Source organism: Cyprinus carpio, chromosome A23 (assembly GCF_018340385.1).
Source record: "Cyprinus carpio isolate SPL01 chromosome A23, ASM1834038v1, whole genome shotgun sequence".
Lineage (NCBI taxonomy): Eukaryota > Metazoa > Chordata > Actinopteri > Cypriniformes > Cyprinidae > Cyprinus > Cyprinus carpio.
Window position 1 is genome coordinate 7,665,424 of NC_056594.1, and position 21,542 is coordinate 7,686,965.

The 21,542-nt window shown below is 36.4% G+C and overlaps 2 protein-coding genes across 2 annotated transcripts; both read right to left on the reverse strand.

Annotated features, from left to right (window-relative positions):
• Nucleotides 1–12,060: 12,060 nt before the first annotated feature.
• On the reverse strand, nucleotides 12,061–15,095 carry krt18a.2 (keratin 18a, tandem duplicate 2). The gene is given in 8 exon segments (XM_042712866.1): nucleotides 12,061–12,383; nucleotides 12,481–12,606; nucleotides 12,716–12,880; nucleotides 13,030–13,055; nucleotides 13,058–13,182; nucleotides 13,501–13,583; nucleotides 13,909–14,247; nucleotides 14,250–15,095. Coding segments are annotated over 8 exon segments (1,188 nt in total). The 5' UTR covers nucleotides 14,349–15,095; the 3' UTR covers nucleotides 12,061–12,158.
• A 263-nt stretch (nucleotides 15,096–15,358) lies between these two features.
• LOC109047942 (keratin, type I cytoskeletal 18-like) lies at nucleotides 15,359–19,222 on the reverse strand. Its single transcript, XM_042712865.1, has 7 exons — nucleotides 18,697–19,222; nucleotides 17,163–17,245; nucleotides 16,905–17,061; nucleotides 16,630–16,794; nucleotides 16,397–16,522; nucleotides 16,007–16,227; nucleotides 15,359–15,865 (listed from the first exon to the last, which is right to left on the reverse strand). The coding sequence occupies exons 1-7, from the start codon at nucleotides 19,135–19,137 to the stop codon at nucleotides 15,751–15,753; spliced, it is 1,308 nt and encodes a 435-aa protein (XP_042568799.1). The 5' UTR covers nucleotides 19,138–19,222; the 3' UTR covers nucleotides 15,359–15,750.
• Between the last annotated feature and the right edge of the window lie 2,320 nt (nucleotides 19,223–21,542).

A 21,542-nucleotide genomic window follows, 5' to 3' on the forward strand; every position in this document is an offset into this window, starting at 1 on the left:
CAGATGGCATTGTAGTATTCCCTCCCAGGATCAGGACACAGTCCTCCATAAAATGCACTGCACACATCTGAATATTTGAGTTGAACTGTTCTGGAACAGTGTTGTAAATACAACTTAACCACTGATTTCTAGTTGTGTCCTCTTTTGGAAGGCCAAACAAAGTATTTTCACTTTCACAATGAAACAGCATCTCCACGACATGGCGCAGGCAGCAACAGCGAGAATAAAAGGTTACGCCTTCTTTCTTTGCGTGAACATTTGGTCAGTGTTATGCAAATCTTCCCACACAGTGACGTAGACATGTGGAGGCGTGTTTAAACGAGGTGTTTCATGGGGGCGTGGACGAGTCTTAACTTTTATAAAGAATATCTCTTTGGGTTTGAGACTTTAGTCTTTGCAACTTTAGGGATCTTATCTATTTCCAAACAGCTTGTAACACTCCACAGAGAAAGGAAAACTTGAAATTGCATTACATGACTCCTTTAAAATGTCCTACACTGACAAGCTAAAGAAATGTCTTTCACCTCCAGATGTTTTATTTTCTGTCAATGCCTTTCCCATGCTCTGCTATTTGCCTTTGTAATGTTGTGTCAACATTGTAAAAGTTAAAAGTCAACTTAATTATGCTCACATCTCATCACTCTCTCTCTCTTACACACACACACACACACACACACACACACACACACACACACACCAAACAGCTTCTGTCTCTGCAGACAGAAGGCACAGTGTACTGTCAGTACAGTATGTTTGCTGACTGTATACACTCCAGTTTAAATATTACATGAGTTTATGTGTAATATTTGTGCTTAAAGTAAAAATGTACACTATATCACCAAGTATAATTGACTAGTGTAAGCAAGGAGCAAGTTTAACTTAAAATGATGTTGATTTTTTTTAAAAAAGAGAAGGATATCTTATCATAATGCATCAGCTATACCCATTGAATCCTCATCATAAGTCTTGAAATAAGAAGTGAACTTCTTTCCGAGCACTGCAGTAGATAAAGACAGGACAAATTTCGACATGTCACTGACACCGATGTCATGACACAGGCAGGGATGTATTCGGTGAGATCACAATTCACACCCTTATTCCTAACAGTAGGACGATTGTAGCTCTCACTCTTTTAACTTTAAACTGAAGATCTTCCCACTACATAATTGTGTCTCAATAGTCAATGAATCATGTCTACCGCCCGGCAGATTTGAACAAACCAATGATGTCATGATATCAGATGTTGACACAGCATACTTCAAAATGCTACTTGCATGATCTCATTGAAACACATAAAAAATCTTTTGTTTGCAAGAAAGTCGTCAACCCCAAAAGTCCTATTATTGTAAATCTAGCCCAGGATATCAATTTGAATGATTTATGTTTGGTTAATGGGTGTTTACTGAATACAAATGGAAACAGTTATATGCACGTATAATTGATTTGGCACCTCACCTGAGAGCTGAAAACCACACAGCGAAAGCACTTAAAGGAATATTTCAGGACAGCACTTGCGGCATACTGTTGATTATGACAAAAATTAATTTCAACTTGTCCTTCCTTTTATAAAAGCCAAAATGGTTGTAAAAGTATAGTATTCAGCCTTTTTATCAATTGTTTTCATTAAAGTAGCACAGGTTTTGTGTTTCTTTTTGGAACTGATTAATTGTAGGCCTTATGATCTGAGCTTATGAACCTCAGTTTTCAAGTGATCAAAATTAACCAAATTAGTCAGTGCAGCACAAGGGTTAAACTGCTTTATGCACATATGCCCTGATCTTGAAAGTAGCTTCTGCCTCCTTTATTTGATAAATGCAAGCTGTAACTAAATCGTTTTAGTGTGTATTTTTTTTTCTTTTTCATTTGACCTTGCATGGAGAGCTATTTCTAAACTACAGCACCCTGATAGGAAAATGTAGTTAAGCACTACTTCAAATTGTAAATTAACCGAGACTTCGCCCTGAGATGGTTTATTTAACATTAACAGATGTTTAAGATAAGATGTCATGACCTGTTTTCTAATTCTTTCATGCAAACCGCTACTTTCGCAGAGCACTGAAATTGGCACACCATTTTTTCTTTCCCAACCTTCAACCTAACCCTTTGACAACAGGCCAAAAGACTGACAAAACTGAGATAAGGCACAAACGCGTAGCTTCTAAAAAAGGAAAAATGCTTTCAGGTTACAGTAATCCTAATTTTTAAATGACTGAGATATATATTTTCTTATATTCATCTGTTTTATCTGTAAAATTTTTGCGGTCAGATTTTTTCTGCCTCTCACTATCTTCAGCCCACATTATTTCTTCATGGGAAACGCTCTCTTACCTTAGTCCTGTTATACAACACAGAGGTGAAAGAGAAATGTCAAACATTAATTGGTTAATGAGACATGTATTTGCCGACTTGATATAATCGAAACTCAGATGCTTTCCAAAATATTCCTCAGGGTTCGATGGACTTTTACACAATCAAAGCATTATTATGTAAACATTTGCACAGACGTCTCTGTCTCCTAAAAGTTACACATTTGCACATTCCCAATGACCAGAAATAAGACACACATTAACTTGTCAGATGGTCCATGAAGCCAAAGCCACCTGGCCATGAGTTTTTTCCTTCTGCATCTGATTTTGAAATATAAGAGTTTGACGCAATCACATATACGCAATCGCAGTGAGATTTGTCCTTGATGGTAACTGATACATCCAAGCCTCCACCCTCCAACAAAAAAGCCCTCTCAGCTGAAAGTAGCACAGTGTGAATGAATGTAATGAGTATCTCTTAAGGTTGATAGTGTTTTGCCTGAGACATGCCAGCACAGCTTTGTCATTCGGCTAGACGGCTTGTAAGCAGACACACTGTACTTACAGAAGAGTGTCATCATGGTCATAATATTCAGTAAGTAATAAGTACATTTTTAGCATCACTTTGCCCAAAACAACATGCAATACACTTATTATAGGGACATTCTTTTTAAGCAACCTGGGTTTGATGTTTTGCACAATAGTAGTTCAAATCTTGAAGAGACAATATGTTTGTGTACTATATTTATATGACCATTAAATTTTTTTTTTAATTATGTATCAAAAATATAGTAAAACAAATATACTGTGAAACAGTATCTCATTATTATTTAATTAATAAAAAGCAATAATAAAACTAAATAAAATGAATATTTAGTTTCCTGTGAATATTTTGAATATTTTGTTTCCTTTCAGCATCATAACTTCTTCAGTCTTCAGTGTCACACGATCCTTCAGAAATCAGTCTAATATAGTGATTAGCCGCTCAAGAAACATTTCTTATTATTATCAAGTTTTTTTTTTTTCAATCTGCTTAATATTTTGTTAAATTTTTTGATACATTTTATTAATATTTTGATACAAATCATGATCAATTTTTCCAGGATTCTATGATGAATAGAAAATTCAAAGCATTTATTTTAAATGGAATACGTTATTGTAAATAAATAAATAGATTTTTATATTTTTGTAACATTACATTCTTTACTTTTACTTTTGATAATGTTAATGTGTCCTTGCTGAATAAATATATTCATTTCTTTTAAAAAATCATACCAACCCCAAATTTATAAACAGTGTGTGTATAAATCAACTGCTTATATTTTTTTACATTTTATATTATTTTCTTAATTCTACATTATATTTTTAATATAGCCTAGAATATATAAATCTATATATAGTAAAGATAGATAAATATAAATAAAATGATACATGTATTTTATATGGGTATTTGACCAGTATAGAAAAAAAAATAGCACAGTGTGAAGTAATGTATCTATCTATCTATCTATCTATCTATCTATCTATCTATATTTATTTATTTATTATTATTATTTTATTTCATTTTTTTGAAGTTTAATGTTTCTATACTAGTCAGATACCCATATTTATTGTCAAATATTCATATGTACTGTGTGTTTAAATAGACTACAGGCATTTGCTCAGTATTTCACCCACTGTCTAAAAACAGTCATTGGTAATAAAACCTAGGAGACTTGATGATATCTTTGCATTAATAATGATTCCTTCAGTCATACTGCACATCCCAGAATGCCTGTGCAGATAAGAGTGAGGGAGTCTGTTCATATCATACCAGGTCAAACAGGGAGAGACTCTCCGTTCTTTTCTTCAGGACTTAGATGGTCTCTCTCTGGGAATTTGTGCTCTTCTCAGTATTTGTAATAATACCAATCTGTATCTGCAGCATTCTCCCCCTGTGCCCCATACGGAGTAAGTTATTTCATTTAGCCTCAGAGTGCTGTGGGCGGAGCAGAGGGAATTGCAGTAGCACCAAAATCCCTTTTTTGGTCATATCTATGCTAGACGAGATCAGAGGCCAGTGATGACTATGAAGTCACATCTAATCATTATAACAGTCTGACCCCCAACCTTATGCTGTGTTATTTGGCTAGTGCCTCCGTACAGCTGGAATTTTAGATCTGGCCCAAGCATAAAACTTCTGAAATAAACTTCCTACAAAGCTTCTGCTTGTTATTTGTGTCATGAGGCTGCTGTAAAGGTTTCCAGAGGTTATTTTCTAATTGAAGTGTGGTCGGAACATCTTTTTATAACCCCTCTGAGAGGGCTGATTTTAATTACATTTTGACTAAAACTACAACACTGCACAAAAAAAGCAGAATTGGCCTTTTTGCTTCCATAATGTAACTCTTGTAGCTTATCTTGGCCTATCATGATTCATGACCCTGGTCGAGTCTATAAAGATGACAAAATATATTTTTTTACATGTCAGAAACCTTTTTGTAGGGTGTCATATACAGCCAGAGAGAGAGAGAGAGATACATATGTGTAAAAAAAGACAGACATATAAAAAGATATTTGCAATAATGGCCTGAAATATATGGAAGTGAAGATGTGCTGACATCTTATCAGCACCAAAGAAATTCAACGTGACTGTCATGGGTCAAGTATTTGTAAAGGAGGTCACTGTGAGGTAATGGACACTTGTGAGACATAAACACACTTGAAGAAATATGAGGAACTCTGAACGACAGCTATACTTACATTAACACCAAGGATGTCACCAAATATTTAAGACTGAAAGGGGGCCGAATGTAAATGTTATTGGAATAAATAACCCAGTAATTATATTTCTGTCATTATCTGCTCATGTCATTCCAAACCCATAGGCTGTTATTTCAGTCTGTGGAATACAAATGGTGAAATTTTGAAGAACCTGCTTTGGGAAAACTATCCCTGTTGAGTTCCCGACATTTTGACCCAGATAGGATTTTCTTTTTACCGAAAATTCTAGTTGTATTGGACTAAAACACCCTGATTTTGCTCACACAGGATATCTAACTTGGGGGATTTTTTCCAACTTTGCTACACTTGACAAAAATGACCAGACTACAAAAAAAAAAAAAAAAAAAAAAAAAAAAAAAAAAATATATATATATATATATTTATAATACATTTATATATATATATATATATATATATATTTATAATACATTTATTGCTATATAATTAAATTGGATTAATCAACTCATTTTCTTTCAATTAGCACTTTTTGTTATACCGATATAAAGGTGACTTGAAGTTCACAGGGTAATTTTCTGTAACCATTCAAAGTAAGAGGCTTTTTAAAGATGAGTGATGGATATGAATGATGTAAAGCAAACAGAGTCAGTAGTTCAACTCTGTCACCATGCCATCAATATGGGCAGCTAAATTAGTATTGTCATCCACGGCCATATTTGGTGTAAATAGTGTACTGTGATGCCACAATCGTAATTCTTTTTAAACTTCATATTGAAAGAGGTGAGTCATATTACATGACGCTATTATATGTCAGTCACAAGAATCAGGAAGAAGGACTGAAAAGGACATTTGACTGATGTATGCCTGTTTGTCAGATGTCTTATTAAATAAATTTAGTGTTAACATTATTTAAATCTCTTAACCTTTCTTAATTGTTGACTCTGTGGCTGTACATTTCTCTGCTAAACTGCACAAATATCCTCCTCCTTTTTTACTCTCTAAATGATCATAATAAGAAGAGGGCTGTACAAACATAAGCCTGGAAAGATGAATAATTTTATCTAGCCTTTTTGTAAAACTATATATTTGACCCAGGAGGCTTATTAAAATTATTTTTTTTAAATATATATTTTCTGAAGTAAATTTGAATTACAGTAGGTCTGAATGCCTAACCCCTAAATATGAGCTATATAAAACAGTGTTGCATGCCTTTGCAAACACCACTAGTTATTTTGAGATTTCCTGGGCTGTACAAAACATTAAGAAGAGCTCCGTTTTTTGTTTAGGGCGTGTATGTAGACTATGCAGCTTAAATTGGGGTACTATGTGGATGGTCCATTCAGTTTTCTTCAAATGAGCATTATTTGTACAGCGCTTTTCTAAACAGGTTTAAAAATATGCAGCTGTATATGAGAACGGCAGGAAGCTGGTCAAATTGGTCACTTAAGACACTGATTTTACAGTTTACCCCTCATTAACCCTGTTTTTCTAAAGCTCTTTCATTGATGCACCTGGAACTTCCCCACGCGCTTTCAAAGTAAGTCTTCTGTGGCCTCATATAGTAAAAAGACCCATCTCAGCCCTTTTTCCATTGTTAGAAGCAATGGTAAAACAAACTATAAAGTTACAGCACAGATTTATCAGAGGTAACAGTGCATTCCTCCACTTAATTTTGGGGGCAGGAAAGTTTGGAGTAACCTGTGTTGTCTGTGTGCATGCAAGTATTTAGTCTTATTAAAAGTAGAAATAAAAAGTAGTATTATATTTAGTTATATCATTTATATTTGAAAAAAAAAAAAAAACTCAAGAATCCTTCAAATGTTTAAAAATATATATTTTTAAATTTTTTTTCAATGTGTTACTTGTCACTTTGTAATTATCTGTGAAATTTACTAGCATGTTTTTTTTTTTAGTGTATTTATTTCTATTTCCATTTATTTTCTCTGTAAGACAAATGAGAAAATGGTAGTTTGTGTTCTTGTGATAATTCAGCTTATAGAAGAAGACCTCAGGCAGTACGGGTTGGTAGCAACACATCCAGCACCATCACACTGAACACTGGGGCCCCCCAAGGATGTGTGCTGAGCCCCCTCCTCTTCTCTCTGTTGACCCACGATTGCACACCGTCACACAACTCCAACCTCTTTATTAAGTTTGCGGATGAGACGACTGTGGTGGGTCTCATTAGCAACAGAGATGAGACAAACTGTGGAGAGAGTGAGCAGCACCAAGTTCCTGGATGTGCACATCACAGAGGATCTCTCCTGGACTGAAAACACCGCAGCACTGGCCAAGAAAGCACAGCAGCGTCTCTACTTCCTCCGCAAACTGAGAAGAGCCAGAGCCCTGGCTCTGTGCACCTTCTACAGAGACACCATCGAGAGCATCCTGACTAGCTGCATCACTGTGTGGTATGGCGCCTGCAACGCATCCTGTCGGAAGACTCTTCAACGCACAGTGAGAGCAACTGAGAAGATCATTGGTGTCTCTCTCCCCTCCTTCCAGGACATTAACAGAACCCATCTCACTTAGGGATGGGCAATATATCGCATGTGATTGTCATGCGCATATCGTCAGTAAAGCCGGTTCCCTGATTACCGCTAAATCGCCATCACCTGCTTTCAAATGGAGCGGCATTTAATAGACAGAGCCATAGATCACTGACAAGCTACGCAATATCGCGTTCATTATCGAAGGCGATTCATCGACTGACGAAATGCGTGTGACAATCACATGCGATATATCGCCCATCCCTAATCTCACTCGCAATGCCCTCTGCATTGCAGGTGATCCCACACACCCGTCACACAGCTTCTTCAATCTGCTGCCATCAGGGAGGAGTCACCAGGCCAGGACCAGCAGACTGCAGGACAGCTTCATTCATCAGGCTGTCAGGAAGCTGAACTCGCTCACGGACTTGCCCCCCCCCACCCCTTCTGCCCCAGGCACCATTGAACTATGAACCCCCACCCCCCACCACACCAGGTCCCACATCCCCAAGTAACAACCCTCACTAACATACGATGACATGCACCAGTCACTTTGTGCAGCATTGTTCTGCTCACTACCTCATTCAGCACAGAACTGACGTCATTCTACTACCTCTTCAGTCAGTTTAAATAAAAGAACTGCTCTCTGAGCCCTTTGTCACTTTAATCAGACTGAATAAGCTTTTTTTTGCACTACAATCTCTTTATCTGCACTGTTTGTTCACCTCACTGGTTTGCACTCTATCTGCCATGTGCCTTGCGCTGCTTTATTTAACTTTATTTTTATTATTTTTTTTACATGCCCTTATTTGTATGGTTGTATTTATATTTTAGATTTGATCTGTATCTATCTGTATTTTTAGGCTCTACTGTTAGTGTTATCTGTATGCACCATGTGTCTGAGAGTAACGCAATGTCAATTCTCTGTATGTATGTACTGTGCATGTGGAAGAATTGACAATAAAGCAGATTTGACTTGACTTGACTTGACTTATAGCTAAGAATACAAATCAAGAGCCGGCATTTGTTTATCCCAGTGATTTTGTTTTGTAACTGTCAACTCCCTTGAGTGTGGTTACTAAAATGCTGTATAATAATCTCAAGAAAATGAAGTGTATTTTGAATGATGTGTAATTTAAGCTGAAGGGCTCCTCCCACTACCATTTTATATATAGCTCACTGAATGAGCTCAGTCTTTCTAAACCAGCATATGCTGGCTCTTATTCCCCTATATACACTGGCCAGAGTTTTGTTTCCATGTCACCACAGTCTGGTTTTGATTTGTTTTTGGTTGTCATGGTTATACTGGTTAAAATTCCATTGGGTTTTCCCACTAAATTAAAAACGTAGGTTGCCAAAATGGTTGGCTGCATGCTGTTTGCCACATTACACTCTGAATCCTAAACACACATGGGAAAATCTAACGGCCATCTTGTGGTCTTTCATTAACTATCTTTTCTTACCTTACTACTTTTTTCTTAAATACTTTTTGGAGATTTCGAGCTGCCCAGACCTGATACTTACTGTACAACTGGCTGAGAGAAATGTCTGGAAGATTGAAGGTCTTGCTCAGTTACATAAACACTGTCTTACCAAAAATACTACTGTGAATATGGGATGCAATAGATTTCAGACCAAACTCCCAAAAAAACATGGATCTTCAAGAACATTTCTGATAAACTACTTTTTATACTGTTTATAATTCTGCATTATTGTTCTGAGACATTAACAAATGAAGTTTGCATATATACATGGTATCATCACATAGCTGTACTCAGCATCTTTAAGAATAGTTTAAACATTGCTATATAGGATAAGAATGGGGTAATGCCCACCCCGATTACACAAAAGCAAGCATATGTTGAGAGCAAGAGAGGGAAGGGGGAGTGTGGCTCAGGATTTATGAAAGCTTCACTTGTGAGGGATATCTGGAGGTAATCTCCTGTCTGAGGAGAGCAGACATGAGGAATGTTATGTGGGATTCAAAGGATCATAGCCCTCTCTCTCTCTCTCTTTATTGTTTATGCTATGAACTCTTTCCCTATCCTGTTGTTGTTTCCTTCTTTTGACAGGAGCCTTTTCTAGGTATGAGTATGTTGGAAGGAAAGTCAAATATAGGAGACTGTTGAAACTTTAAGCGACAGGCTGTGTGAGCTGAGTTATATCTCATAACAGGACTTGTGAAATCAAATCTTTAATTAGTGATGCTTGCTAAGGGTAATAAAATGGGTGAAAAACATCTCCTTGAATTATACTGAATGAAGGACCAGAGCCATTTTTAGGGGCTAAATAACATAGAGACTCGGCTGTGGGTACTTTTAACTTGGGATAGTAAGAAACAAGCTAGCAACTACCCAAAATCCCTAGCAACCAACTAAATGTCTTAACAATGATATATCAATATGTTTGAACACCATTACCAAAAAGCAATAAGAAAGTGAGGACATCACAACAAACTAGCACCTAGTTTTGCATTGCCAAGCACCACAGTTTCTATTTAAAAAAAGTAAACTACCCAGTTAATTTGTAGCATAAGTATCTTAGAGATAATTTATGCAGTGACCATTTTGAAAATCTAAGGAGGCAGGAAGGAAACAGAAAATACCCAAACAAGGGCACTTACATGCACCCTGGGAAGCATAAAAAACAAAAATATTGATGTACAGTAGTGAGTCACAGTTCAGCAGGAATGTAGGACCTTCCCAGAATTATAGGAAAATGGAAGATGTGCAATTAGGATGACTAAACCAAAAGTGAAAAAAAGCAATGTCGTGTTACTGTTTAGAGTTGGTACCAAGATTTTAACACACTGAAGTATGTCTATACCATGACTATACTGGCTTTGATTATATAATGTATTGTTCAGTTGCTGTTTTCCTGAAATATAGTGGTAACAAAAGCGTTTTGTGTAACAGTCTGGACAGAATAAAATGAGCTGTGTGGGATGCACAGAAGTGAGATTCTTGTCGTAGCATGTGACCTTAGCAAAGTCTTTTTCTTTCATCTATTAAATAAGGCATTAAAAAGAAGGACATCAGTGCATTGAAGTACAAAGAATTACCCTAGACTCTGTGCATGTAAATTAAGCTTACTATTTTTAGAAGTGTAGATTGTGATTTAAAGGCTTAGAAAGTTTTTTTTAATACTCTATTGATTCAAATGTGAAGAAACTCTTGTATAGTTTATAACTGAGCAGGAAATTAATCATTTTGCACTCCAGCTCCACTTTTCCATCCACAAATGTCGGCATTGACATCGTCATCTGAAAACCAACCGTCTTTTCCTCTGAATTGGCTTCTCCAGCCAGTATTTGAGTGGAAACAGTGCTTCACAGTTAGCCACAAATTCCCGCTTTTACAGGTCCACAGTAGAACATTCTATACTTAGTCAATGTTCACTGCCACTTGGTCTTTTCATTTCCAAGTCAGTTCATGGGGTTTGCCTCCATATATTTGTATAAAAATGATACTAACATGCCAAAAAAGTGGGTATTTAACTTAAAAGTAGGAAAACATGGCATGAAGCCTGGGTTTCTGATTGGGGTTTCTCAGTACTGATTGCAGTGCAACACAGTATTGGTAATACCACCCTGCTTTGCTAATTACTTCAGTAGGAAAAATCTTACAAACTGAAAAATACTTAAAAAAAAAAAAAATTACAAAAACAAAATATATTTCTATAGAGAGTGATTGTGAGATAGTGAGATTAAGATGCCAGTGGATAAAAAGCTTCAGGCCTAAATTCTAAACACATCACAATTGTTTTCTGTGTTTCTTCTAAATTGCTACCTTGGAAATCTGACCCATCATGCCTAGCGGGCAAAATGCTCCAAGAAAGAACATTGTTTATTTTGACAATTTTTAGTTTTTCACTTAAACAGATTTCCAGGAAAGATTACCTGTCAAGTATTCGCTCCAAAAAGATAAGGGTAATCACTCATTTCTTTTAACAGCTTACTAGAAAACAAATCTTTAAGATTAGTGTATAGTGTAAGTAGACCTGTCATGACAAGAGAACATAGTTTATGTATTTATTGTCAGTAGGCTGATTTGTTGTTACTATGAAGTACAAAACAAGACCTTAATTTTGTTTTCATTTTTCTCTTTCATTATGAATGACTGTTGGAATGTTTTTGTGAAATCTGACATCATTTACTGTTTTCTTTTTCTGTGATGACATGTTGAAAATGTTAGATCCTAAGGGTCCAACTAAGGGTCCAACTTCATTTTCATGACATGAAAATGAAACTGAAATTGCTAACAACAGAGTTTGAGTAGCGTTACACTGTATGTTTTCAATTAAGAGTGGTGCTTTCCAATACTGTGTTCAAATTCTGATTCAAAGGAAATACTACTGAAAAAGTTTTAATTATAATTTATTTAAGATATTCATAGTGGTTTTGAGATATTGGCTTGTGCTGTTGTCTTTCATTAACATTAATGATCTCATGTTTGTTTATATCACTTTTTGATAGTACTCGAGCTGGAGGACACTATTTTTCCATCCACTAGTGTCTGGGTGACAGTCTCGAATGTTGTGCTGAAGGATTCTTAATCTGTAAAATATTTTATTAACATCAATATGAAGGTTTCTAAAGAAGAAACAGGCATGGTCGAAATGTATGTTACAAAAAGTATAAAGGTCACTCATGTTCTTCTCCATCCAGAAGTCTCCTGTAGGTGGCTATCTCAGCTTCCAGCACCATCTTGATGTTGAACAGGGCCTGATACTCCAGTGTCTGACTTTGAATGTTGTCACGCATTTGTTTAAGCTCAGACTCTCTCAGCAAAATTATGCCATTATATTGCTCCACCTGCATCCCATATCACAACTTTGTTTCATTAAGGGCTTCTTCCAGAGGTGCTCTCTGTAAGAAAACTCAGAAATAAATAAATATATAAATAAATGCTCATAATGTTCAAAAGTGAAGAGCTGCATCAAGGTGTTCGGGCAGAATCTCTTACACTTCCAATCAGAGTCTGCAGCTCTGTTTCCAAAGTCTGCATCTGCCTGTGGCTCACGCTGACTTGTGTTTTGGCTTCTTTCAATGCTTCCGTGTTCTCGGTCACTTGAACCTGTATCAAGGAGATCTGTGCAAGAAAAAAAAAAAAGAAAAGAAAGAAAGAAAGAAATGTAATTCTCTGTTGTCTTAAAAACAGAAATATTGTGTCAAATTTGCCATCAGAAATGATGCCCCACTTTTGATTCATGCCAAATTTTCAGTTCCTCCTGGTTCTTTAGGACGATATTTTCATACTTGGCTCTCATCTCCTCCATGATCTTAGCCACATCCTGTCCCTTGAGAGCATCTACATCCACCTCCACTCCTGACTGGTTGATTTGACTATATAGTTCTGACACTTCCTGAAAAATGTAAGATTTGAGGTTCCACAGGGTTATATCTTGGGACCTCTCCTGATTGTGAGTTACTGCACTATCTGAGCAAGTCAGCATTGTGATCTATTGTAATGTAATATACATTTTATTTATGTGTACTATAATCGCATATTTACCATTTGATGTTGTTTCTTTAACTCAGTTCCACTTTCATTCCTACAACATCATTTTCCAGATGCAGTCGTGCCACATTGGTGTCATCCAGCATCTTTTTCAATGCATTTATGTCAGCTTCAACATTTTGTCTTAGATGCAGTTCATTTTCATACCTATAGACACATTACATTAATGGGAATAATTGTTTCTTAATATTGCTTGTCAATGGCATGTTGCATTATGGGGAGGGATGTTCTCAGTTTAGCCACTGGACAAAAATTTGACCCAAAATGAATTATTGATATGTTTGGTTAATTTTCCTGCAAAAATAAAGACTGTAAATTTTAAAATATATCTGCAACAAGTTTATATTGTCCAGCTTGCACATATGCATATATTTCTTGACATATACAATGGCTCGAAGCTAATACACATGGCATAAAAGCCACAAAATGTAGTTTGATTTCATGGAGTCTTTAAAACCAGCTTACTTGACCCTGTAGTCATTGGCAGCCAACTTGGCATTGTCAGTTTGAAGACTCACATTTGCATTGCTCTTAACCATCACCAGAATCTAAATGGACATAACCACAAAAGGTACAATACAGTCTATTGTTAGTTTATTATCTAAGCCCACTATAGAGAAGCCGCTTCTCAAGAATTAAGTACATGCCTTACTCAAGGGCACATTCAAAGTTCAGTTTCTGAGTCATCCATACTTTGAACTGAACCTGCAACCCTTGCATTACACCCACTTCACCCTATAGTAATGTGCAAACTTTAATGTTTTAGACTTTTTTTTTTTTTTTAATTAAAGCAAAAATAAATAATTATGCATATTAAGTTACTGCACAGGACAAAATTGTTAAAGTATTTCAGTGGACAGAAGTACCAGTTACCTCTTTGCGTAGTTTATCAAGGGTGGCTTGGTAGTGACTGTAGTCCTTAGTGTCTGGATCTTTTTTTTCCAGAACCTGGCGGATTTTCACCTCCAGCTCACTATTGGCCTCCTCCAAGCTCCTAACTTTCTCCGAGTACGAAACAAGACGTTCATTCAAGGTTTGCATGGTAACCTTTTCATTTCCAACAAGCCCCATTTGTACAGTGGCAGATCCAAAGATGTCCTTGGAATAGGACCAAGGGTAAAATGTGGGTCTTAGCATGCTGAGATCCTCTGAGGACATTCTATATATTCTTTTATTCTGAGTGCTGAAGGTTTGCAATTTACTCAGTTTTCTGCAGAGAAGAGATCTTTAATGAAAAGGAGATCAGATGCGACCGCTGGTTCTGAAAGGTATGAGATTTTTATGGTTTTGCAGTTCACAAGTAGTAAACACATTTATATTATCCTTAGACTCTGGACTTCCACCCCACCCACTGCTTAGTGTTATGGTAGTGTTAACCGGTTAATGAAACTTTCTTTTTTATATGGGACACAAAAGAAGATTAAAAAAAAATTGTTTGTTTGTTTGTTTGTCCGTAAAATTAAAGTCAGTTCAATCTGAGGCTTCACAGGGTTATATTGTGGGCCCCCTCATATTTGTGAGCTACAGCGTCCAAAGGAACTTTGAACTAAACAGTGCAATTCTGGACCCCATTGATGTTCATTGTGTGGACAAATACAGTTGAAACTTTCTTCAAAGTATCTTTTGTGTTCTGAAGAAGGAAGAAATTCACACAATTTTTGGGACAACATGAGGTGAGTAAATGATGACTTTTTTTTATTTTTGGGTGAACTATACCTTTAACTACTTAACTGACCTCATTTAGTACTTTTTGAGTAATATGTCTTTTAGAATTCATTTCAGGATTTTAAAATAAGTCCTAACATGAACTACCGGTGTAAAATTGTCATGTTACAGGAGCACCTTGAATGTTGCATGAATAAAATAACATAATCAAGCCCATTTTTCTGTTCTCACAATAGCTATGAATAACTCTCACAAGTCAAAGTGGCTGAAATAAATATTAAATATACTGACTTCCACAACAAAAGGTCTTATCACAACTGACATTATTTAATAGTCATTATAAAATGTGTCTTTTTTTCCCTTTTTTTTTGAGAAGATATAAGTAGCATTTAGTAATTTCTTTAGTTTTATTTATTTTTTATTTATTTTTATCTAATGTTCACATAGCCATCAATTATATATTTTTATTATATATATATATATATATATATATATATATATATATATATATATATATATATATATATATATATATATTATGCAACTTTTTTTTCTCCTTAAAAATGGGTGCATGCCGAGAATGATGACCTAAAACTACCTTTGATCAGACTGACTGGATTATTGTCATATAACTTTAATGACAAGCAGAATGCAAAGATTTGATGAAAGTGTCTTTTATTTGAAAGGAAAAGACATCATGACAACAACACAACATAAAACCAAAATGGGACAATTAATGATCGTAACCAATCATTGTCATTACAAAAATATGTAAAAAGTTCTATAGTGTTTTTGGACCTTCAGTTTTTTTTTGGTTGTAGTTATTAAAATGTTTAAAAATACATAAAACATAAAGATTTTTTGTTTTAAGTTAGTGTTGAAATGTGCTGGTTAAATCTCATTGCAAATGTGCTCTGAGATACTTACATTTAGGTACTCTGGACTAGATAAATATCTAATGTGTTAAGTCCAACCTGTCTTTAGATCATTTTATAATTGACCCATGAGGTTTTTCTGATGTGTTGTGGAGGTTGATCTGAAATTTGATGTTCAAAGTTTCCTCTCCTTGGTTTCTGTGCTTGAAGACACCACCTTCCCATCCACCATCGTCTGTGTGACCGTCATTACTTTCACCCTCTTTTGCTCTTCAAGAGCATCCTGGAGCCTGCAGGAGAAATCATACTTGTTACCAACAACATATTTGTTACTAGCAAACCTAGTCACAAAGTTTTAAAACCACATGACATGTCTACACAAATGGCGAAGAGCTGTGAAAAATCTCTGTATGGTTCAGAAAAAAACTTACTTGAAGTCCCCGCCGTCCAGAAGCCTCCTGTAGGTGGCAATTTCTGCCTCCAGCTTCATCTTGATGTTCAGCAGAGACTCATACTCATGCGTCTGTTGCTGGATATTGTTGCGCAGTTGTGTGAGTTCAGCCTCCAGTTGCATAGTGACAGCATTGAGACTCTCAATCTCCATGTTGTAGCGCATTTCTGTGTCTCTCAGAGTGGCCTCCAGTGATCCTTTCTGGAGAATCAAACAAAGAGAACCCAAGAGTTTGAGCAGACTTCATTGAGAACAAGCCTTGAGACAAATTCAAGACATGATACTTGAATACAGCTAATTTAATAAAAAGGATTGGAAAGACCAGTTGGAAACTGCAGCTTCTACAATGGCTACAAGTGAACAAACTCACCATGTTCTTCTGTGACTCCAGCTCGATCTCCAATGTCTGAATTTGTCTGCGAAGTTCGTTGACTTCTGTACGTGCACCCTGGAGCGCCTCTGTGTTCTGTGTGACTTGAACCTGAATCTCTGTGATCTGGAGAGAGCATAAAATTTCACTTTAGTCGCAAAACAGTGGTATCGACGTGCAGCATTGTTTAACAAGACTTGATTTCGAGAAAATAATTGTCTTTTGGAATATACCTGAGATTCGTGCCAGGACTTCAGCTCCTCCTGGTTCTTCAGAGCCATCTTCTCGTACTTGGATCTTATCTCCTCCATGATCAGGGCCAGATCATGTCCTTTAGGGGCATCAACATCCACCTGCACTCCTGACTGGGAGATCTGGTTACGAAGCTCCATTACCTCCTGTTGGGTGGAGAGACCATAAAATCTTAAAGCAACACCCATAATGAATTATGAGGTAGAAAAATGTTTCCATATGTGCTAATGTCCAAATGTGCCAGGTGTGCACTCACATTGTCATGGTTCTTCTTAAGGAAGATGAGCTCTTCCTTAAGGGCCTCAATCTCGCTTTCAAGGTTCATGCGGTTTAGGTTGGTGTCATCAATGACCTTTCTCAGGCCAGCAATGTCAGCCTCCACACCTTGGCGGATGGACAACTCAGATTCATACCTGCAGGCACAACAAAGGTCAATGGTTTGCTCTTCTAGAAAACTAGGAAAGTTCCCATGAGGTCAAAATATGCGTTATGTTTCACAGTTTGGTTAACTCACTTGACTCTGAAGTCATCAGCTGCCAGGCGGGCATTATCAATCTGGAGCACTAGACGGGCATTGTTTGCGGTGGCATCAAAGATCTAAAACCAAAACAGAAATGATTTAATTGAATCAGTCAAGAAACCAGCACTGAACAATGCAATGTGCGGTTATGACACAAAAAAACTCGCCTAACCTTAACTGTTTTACAAATGTTTTAATGTGATGTATAATGTGTAAATCACATGGTCACTGTATACCAAGCTGCAGTAACATCTGCTTTAATGTCTTAGTTTGCTTAGATAAGAGTTACTGGAGGACAAAGTTCATTTCACAGTTTGTTAGATAATCATTAACCAACAGCAATATTGGAAAAGCAGCTGGTGTCTGTTTGACGGTTTTAAATTAAGTTGTATAGCAGGAAGAGCAGGGGTTAAGTTGGATTTCCTTTTTTTTTTTTTTTTTTTTTATCCTAAAGTGCTTTGTTTTGTAAATGCTTTCCATGTTTGCAAGCCAGCATTTCCTGGCATCATGGAAAAGGGTGGAGACATATAATACTTTAACAGTTTAACTGTTTAACATATTTTCCATATGCTAATGGGTGTTGGCTATACTATCAATAGTCCTACTTAAATGTGTTTTATGTTTTAATTGAAATAAGTTATATTTTATTATGTATATTGCATACTTCACTGAGCTTTTAAACTGAAATATTCCTTCCAGTGCTCTTTTCATCAGGCTAATCCCATTTACTTTTGTGACTGTAAGAAACCCTGATGAATAGGACTTTAATTCTTTTAATTTAATCTACCTGTCACTTTACGGCACAGTCACTGATGAAATTAAAATCTATCATTCTGATAACACTATCTGGTTATAGCAATAAAGTTCAGCTTCAAGATACAGTTGGTGTGAAATTGACTCTAATCAGTGTTTTATCATTAACAGCATCTGATTATGAACTTCTTTTCCAGAAAATGTAGAATAGGACTATATACATGCAACTATGAATGAAGCTAACTTTGCTAGGAATATCTCTGCAAAAGTCTCACAGCTGGTCACATTTTGCACTGTCTGAACTCTCTCGACTTTTCCATTTCCATTATGACACAGAGAGATGCAAAACATCTCAGACCCCAGAGTTTCCATCCACAGGGAATAATCAGGCATCTGGATGTGTAACAGGACAAGAATAAATACAGGATGGAAATGCTTATTCACCGGAATACCGTCTGTAAGCTACCACTGTCGTCCCGCAAAGGCTGAGCCTCCCTCCCCCATGCCTTCCCCCTGTTTTTGCTTTCACCCATGGTTTATTTTTTTGGATCTCTGCCTATCAGTGCTGGCCATCAGTAAACTCTCATTCAGCTCTTTTAAGCTTTAAATTACAAAGGAATGCCTCTGTTTTGTTAGTTTCTGTTCTGAAACCCAATAAATGTCCACTAGACTGTTAATAAACACAAAGCAGCACAATTAGACTGTCACATTAAGTTCTTTATAGATGCCATAAATTTTCTCTACCTTTCTCCTATTCAAACTCATTCAGACTCACCTTCTTGCGCAGATCGTCAACGATGGGATGGAAGCGGCTGCAGTCGTGGACATCAGGACCTTTCTTCTCCAGGGCCTCACGGATCTTCAGCTCCAGCTTGCTGTTGGCCTGCTCCAGGGTCCTCACTTTGTCCAGGTAGGATGCCAGACGGTCATTCAAGTTCTGCATGGCCATCTTCTCATTGCCCATGATCTCACCTGTGGCTCCAGTGGCACTCATTTGGATGGAGCTGGACATTGAGGGAAATCCCACACCACTGCGGACACCTGAGTAGGAGGCAGAGGAGATTCGGGTTCCTTGACCTCCGGCGCCGCCGTAGATGCTCGCAGCCCGGTAAGTCGGCACATTGGAGGTACGCTTGATTGACATCTGGGACATCTGGGACATCTGGGACACCGGCACCTGGGAGGAGCGCACGCTGTAGCTTGTTCTCAAACTCATGGTCGCTGAAGTGAATGAACAGATGAGTGATTGAAAGCCTGGAGAGATGTAGAGTTCAGTAACACAGTCAGAGTGTACAGGGCATGAGGGACGCTCTCAGGCTTTATGAACAAACTGCTTCTTGAAGTCCTGCCCCCAAAAGCCCCTCCCTTCAGCCAATCACATTCCTCCATGTCTAGAGTGTGGTTCTGTGGGTTCTGTGACTGGATTCCTTTAAGAAGTTTGTTATTACAAGTGGCTCCATTCTACCTCTCTGGAATTAGAGTGAAATGTTCTTCACATTTGGATCTTTTTGAGAGTTTTTTTTTCAATCAAAAGAACATACAGTCCTATTATTAACAAAATATGATGTAATCTGAACATGGAACATCTCTGATACAGATATGCTAAACAAATAAGATTACAATATTAACATTATAATAAGTTCTTATACATCAGCATGAGTAAATCCTATAGCTAACGTGAAATAACAAAGAACAATACTTCAAAACTTTTATTAATTTAGGTTGAATTTATAAATATACTCATTTATAAAAAGTTTTATAAGTTAAGTATACTATACTAAAATGTATTTTAAGTTATAGTTCTACATGAATATTACTCAGGATGAAATTTACAAGCTCTATTGAGTAACTTGCCTCCAGAGAATCCAAACCTCTTAGAGACTCATATTGAGAAATCGTTATATTTTGCAATTTGTCAACTCCTTTTTCTTTTTTCTTTTTTTGCAGCACATGCTGTAAATGGAGAAAGTTTTTCGTGTTTCGGCAGTCAATCTTTCCTATCTTTCTCATCTTTCTCTCTTAACCAGTGCACTGGAAAAACTGGCAAAAATAGGTTTAGCCTATCAAGATATTCTAGTTTTGATATCTGATCACCTAAAGGATTTTCCTGACTGCCATGCCAGTAAAAGGATGTGTGAACAAAGGAACAATTAGTCTGGTTCCTGAGTACACACATATGTATGGACAAAGAAATGAGCTAATCACTGAAACCTATCTGGACCCCCCTTTAGTTTTAAAACCATTCGCACACTGGATTAGACCCATACCTGTTTAAAATAAGTTTCACAAAGATGAGTTTCAGATGAGAAAGCTGATACTGTGCCCACATTCCTAAAGGATTTGTAGGTTGTTTATTTTAGTTTATTTCAACCGAAAGAAAAACTACCAAATAACTTTGGAAAAACACAAGAGATTTAAACTGCTCAAAAATATGTCAGAGTGGTATGAGGGCTTTGATGTGCATTTTCAAATATAGGACAAACAGACCTTTTGTTTTTTGAAAGGCATTTTCACATAAATTAATTCTGTGGAAACTTTGGGATCTCATAAACAGCTCTAAAACTGCCTCAAATGCCTCAAATGACCCTTGAACTGTCCCAGGCAAGTCTGAGTAAAGCAAAGCTATAGTATGTGAGAGTATCTGGCTGTGTATGTGTTCTGTGGCGATCCTACCTTATCCATTGTGTCAGAATGTGTTTGTTTGAGGCTGGAAGGGCACAAGAGGAATTTGATGTGAAAGAATGTAGATCGATGTTGTTTAGCCCATTTCACAATCACAGGCTCTCAGTTTGCTATTGTCTATTTACTGATAAAGAAAATTATTCTTTTTGCTATATCAGTTTTTAAAGAGGCCATAAACTCAATAATGAATGAAGTAGAACTATTTTATGAAGGTATTTAGTTTTATTTATTTATTTCTTTATTTATTTTCTGAATACTTACATTCAGGCTCTTCTTGTATGGTACTCTAATGGAATTATTCATAAATCTAATCATACTGTAGTGTCTTTAATTTGTAACTTCTTTGAAATATTTAGGTATTTTACATCAAGCTCCCGATAGTTAATGATAATTAATGCATTAACCTACATTAATGAGTATTTATAAATATATATTTTTTTAACGTTAGTTTTAAAAACTGTTCATTGTTAGTTTCATGATAGCTCTGGTCCATTCAATAATGAATAATGGTGAATGTAGAAATTAACATTATCTAAGAATAATAAATGATTTAGAAGCATATTTCATTGGTAGTTCATGTTAACTAATGTATTTAACTAATCTTAACAAATGGAACCTTATTGTATGTTACAAATATTTAATAACGTACAACCATTAAATGAATTTAAATCATTTTATATGCCATTGTTGCTCTCTTTCCTATTCAGAGTGTGTGTGATCATTCCAAAAGATTTTAATCATTTTTCCTAAACAATATAATCAGTGCTGTGGGTTGCCAGATCCTCCACCCTTGTGGAGGATTGTAAAATTATTGCTGTAAAGCTATGATGGAGGCATGGCAAAACAAGTGGGTGGTCCAGAAATAACTCATTTGGGACATATTTGAGGTGTGTCCTCACAAAAAGAACATTTGCAAAAACAAACACGGAGGCACCCTCT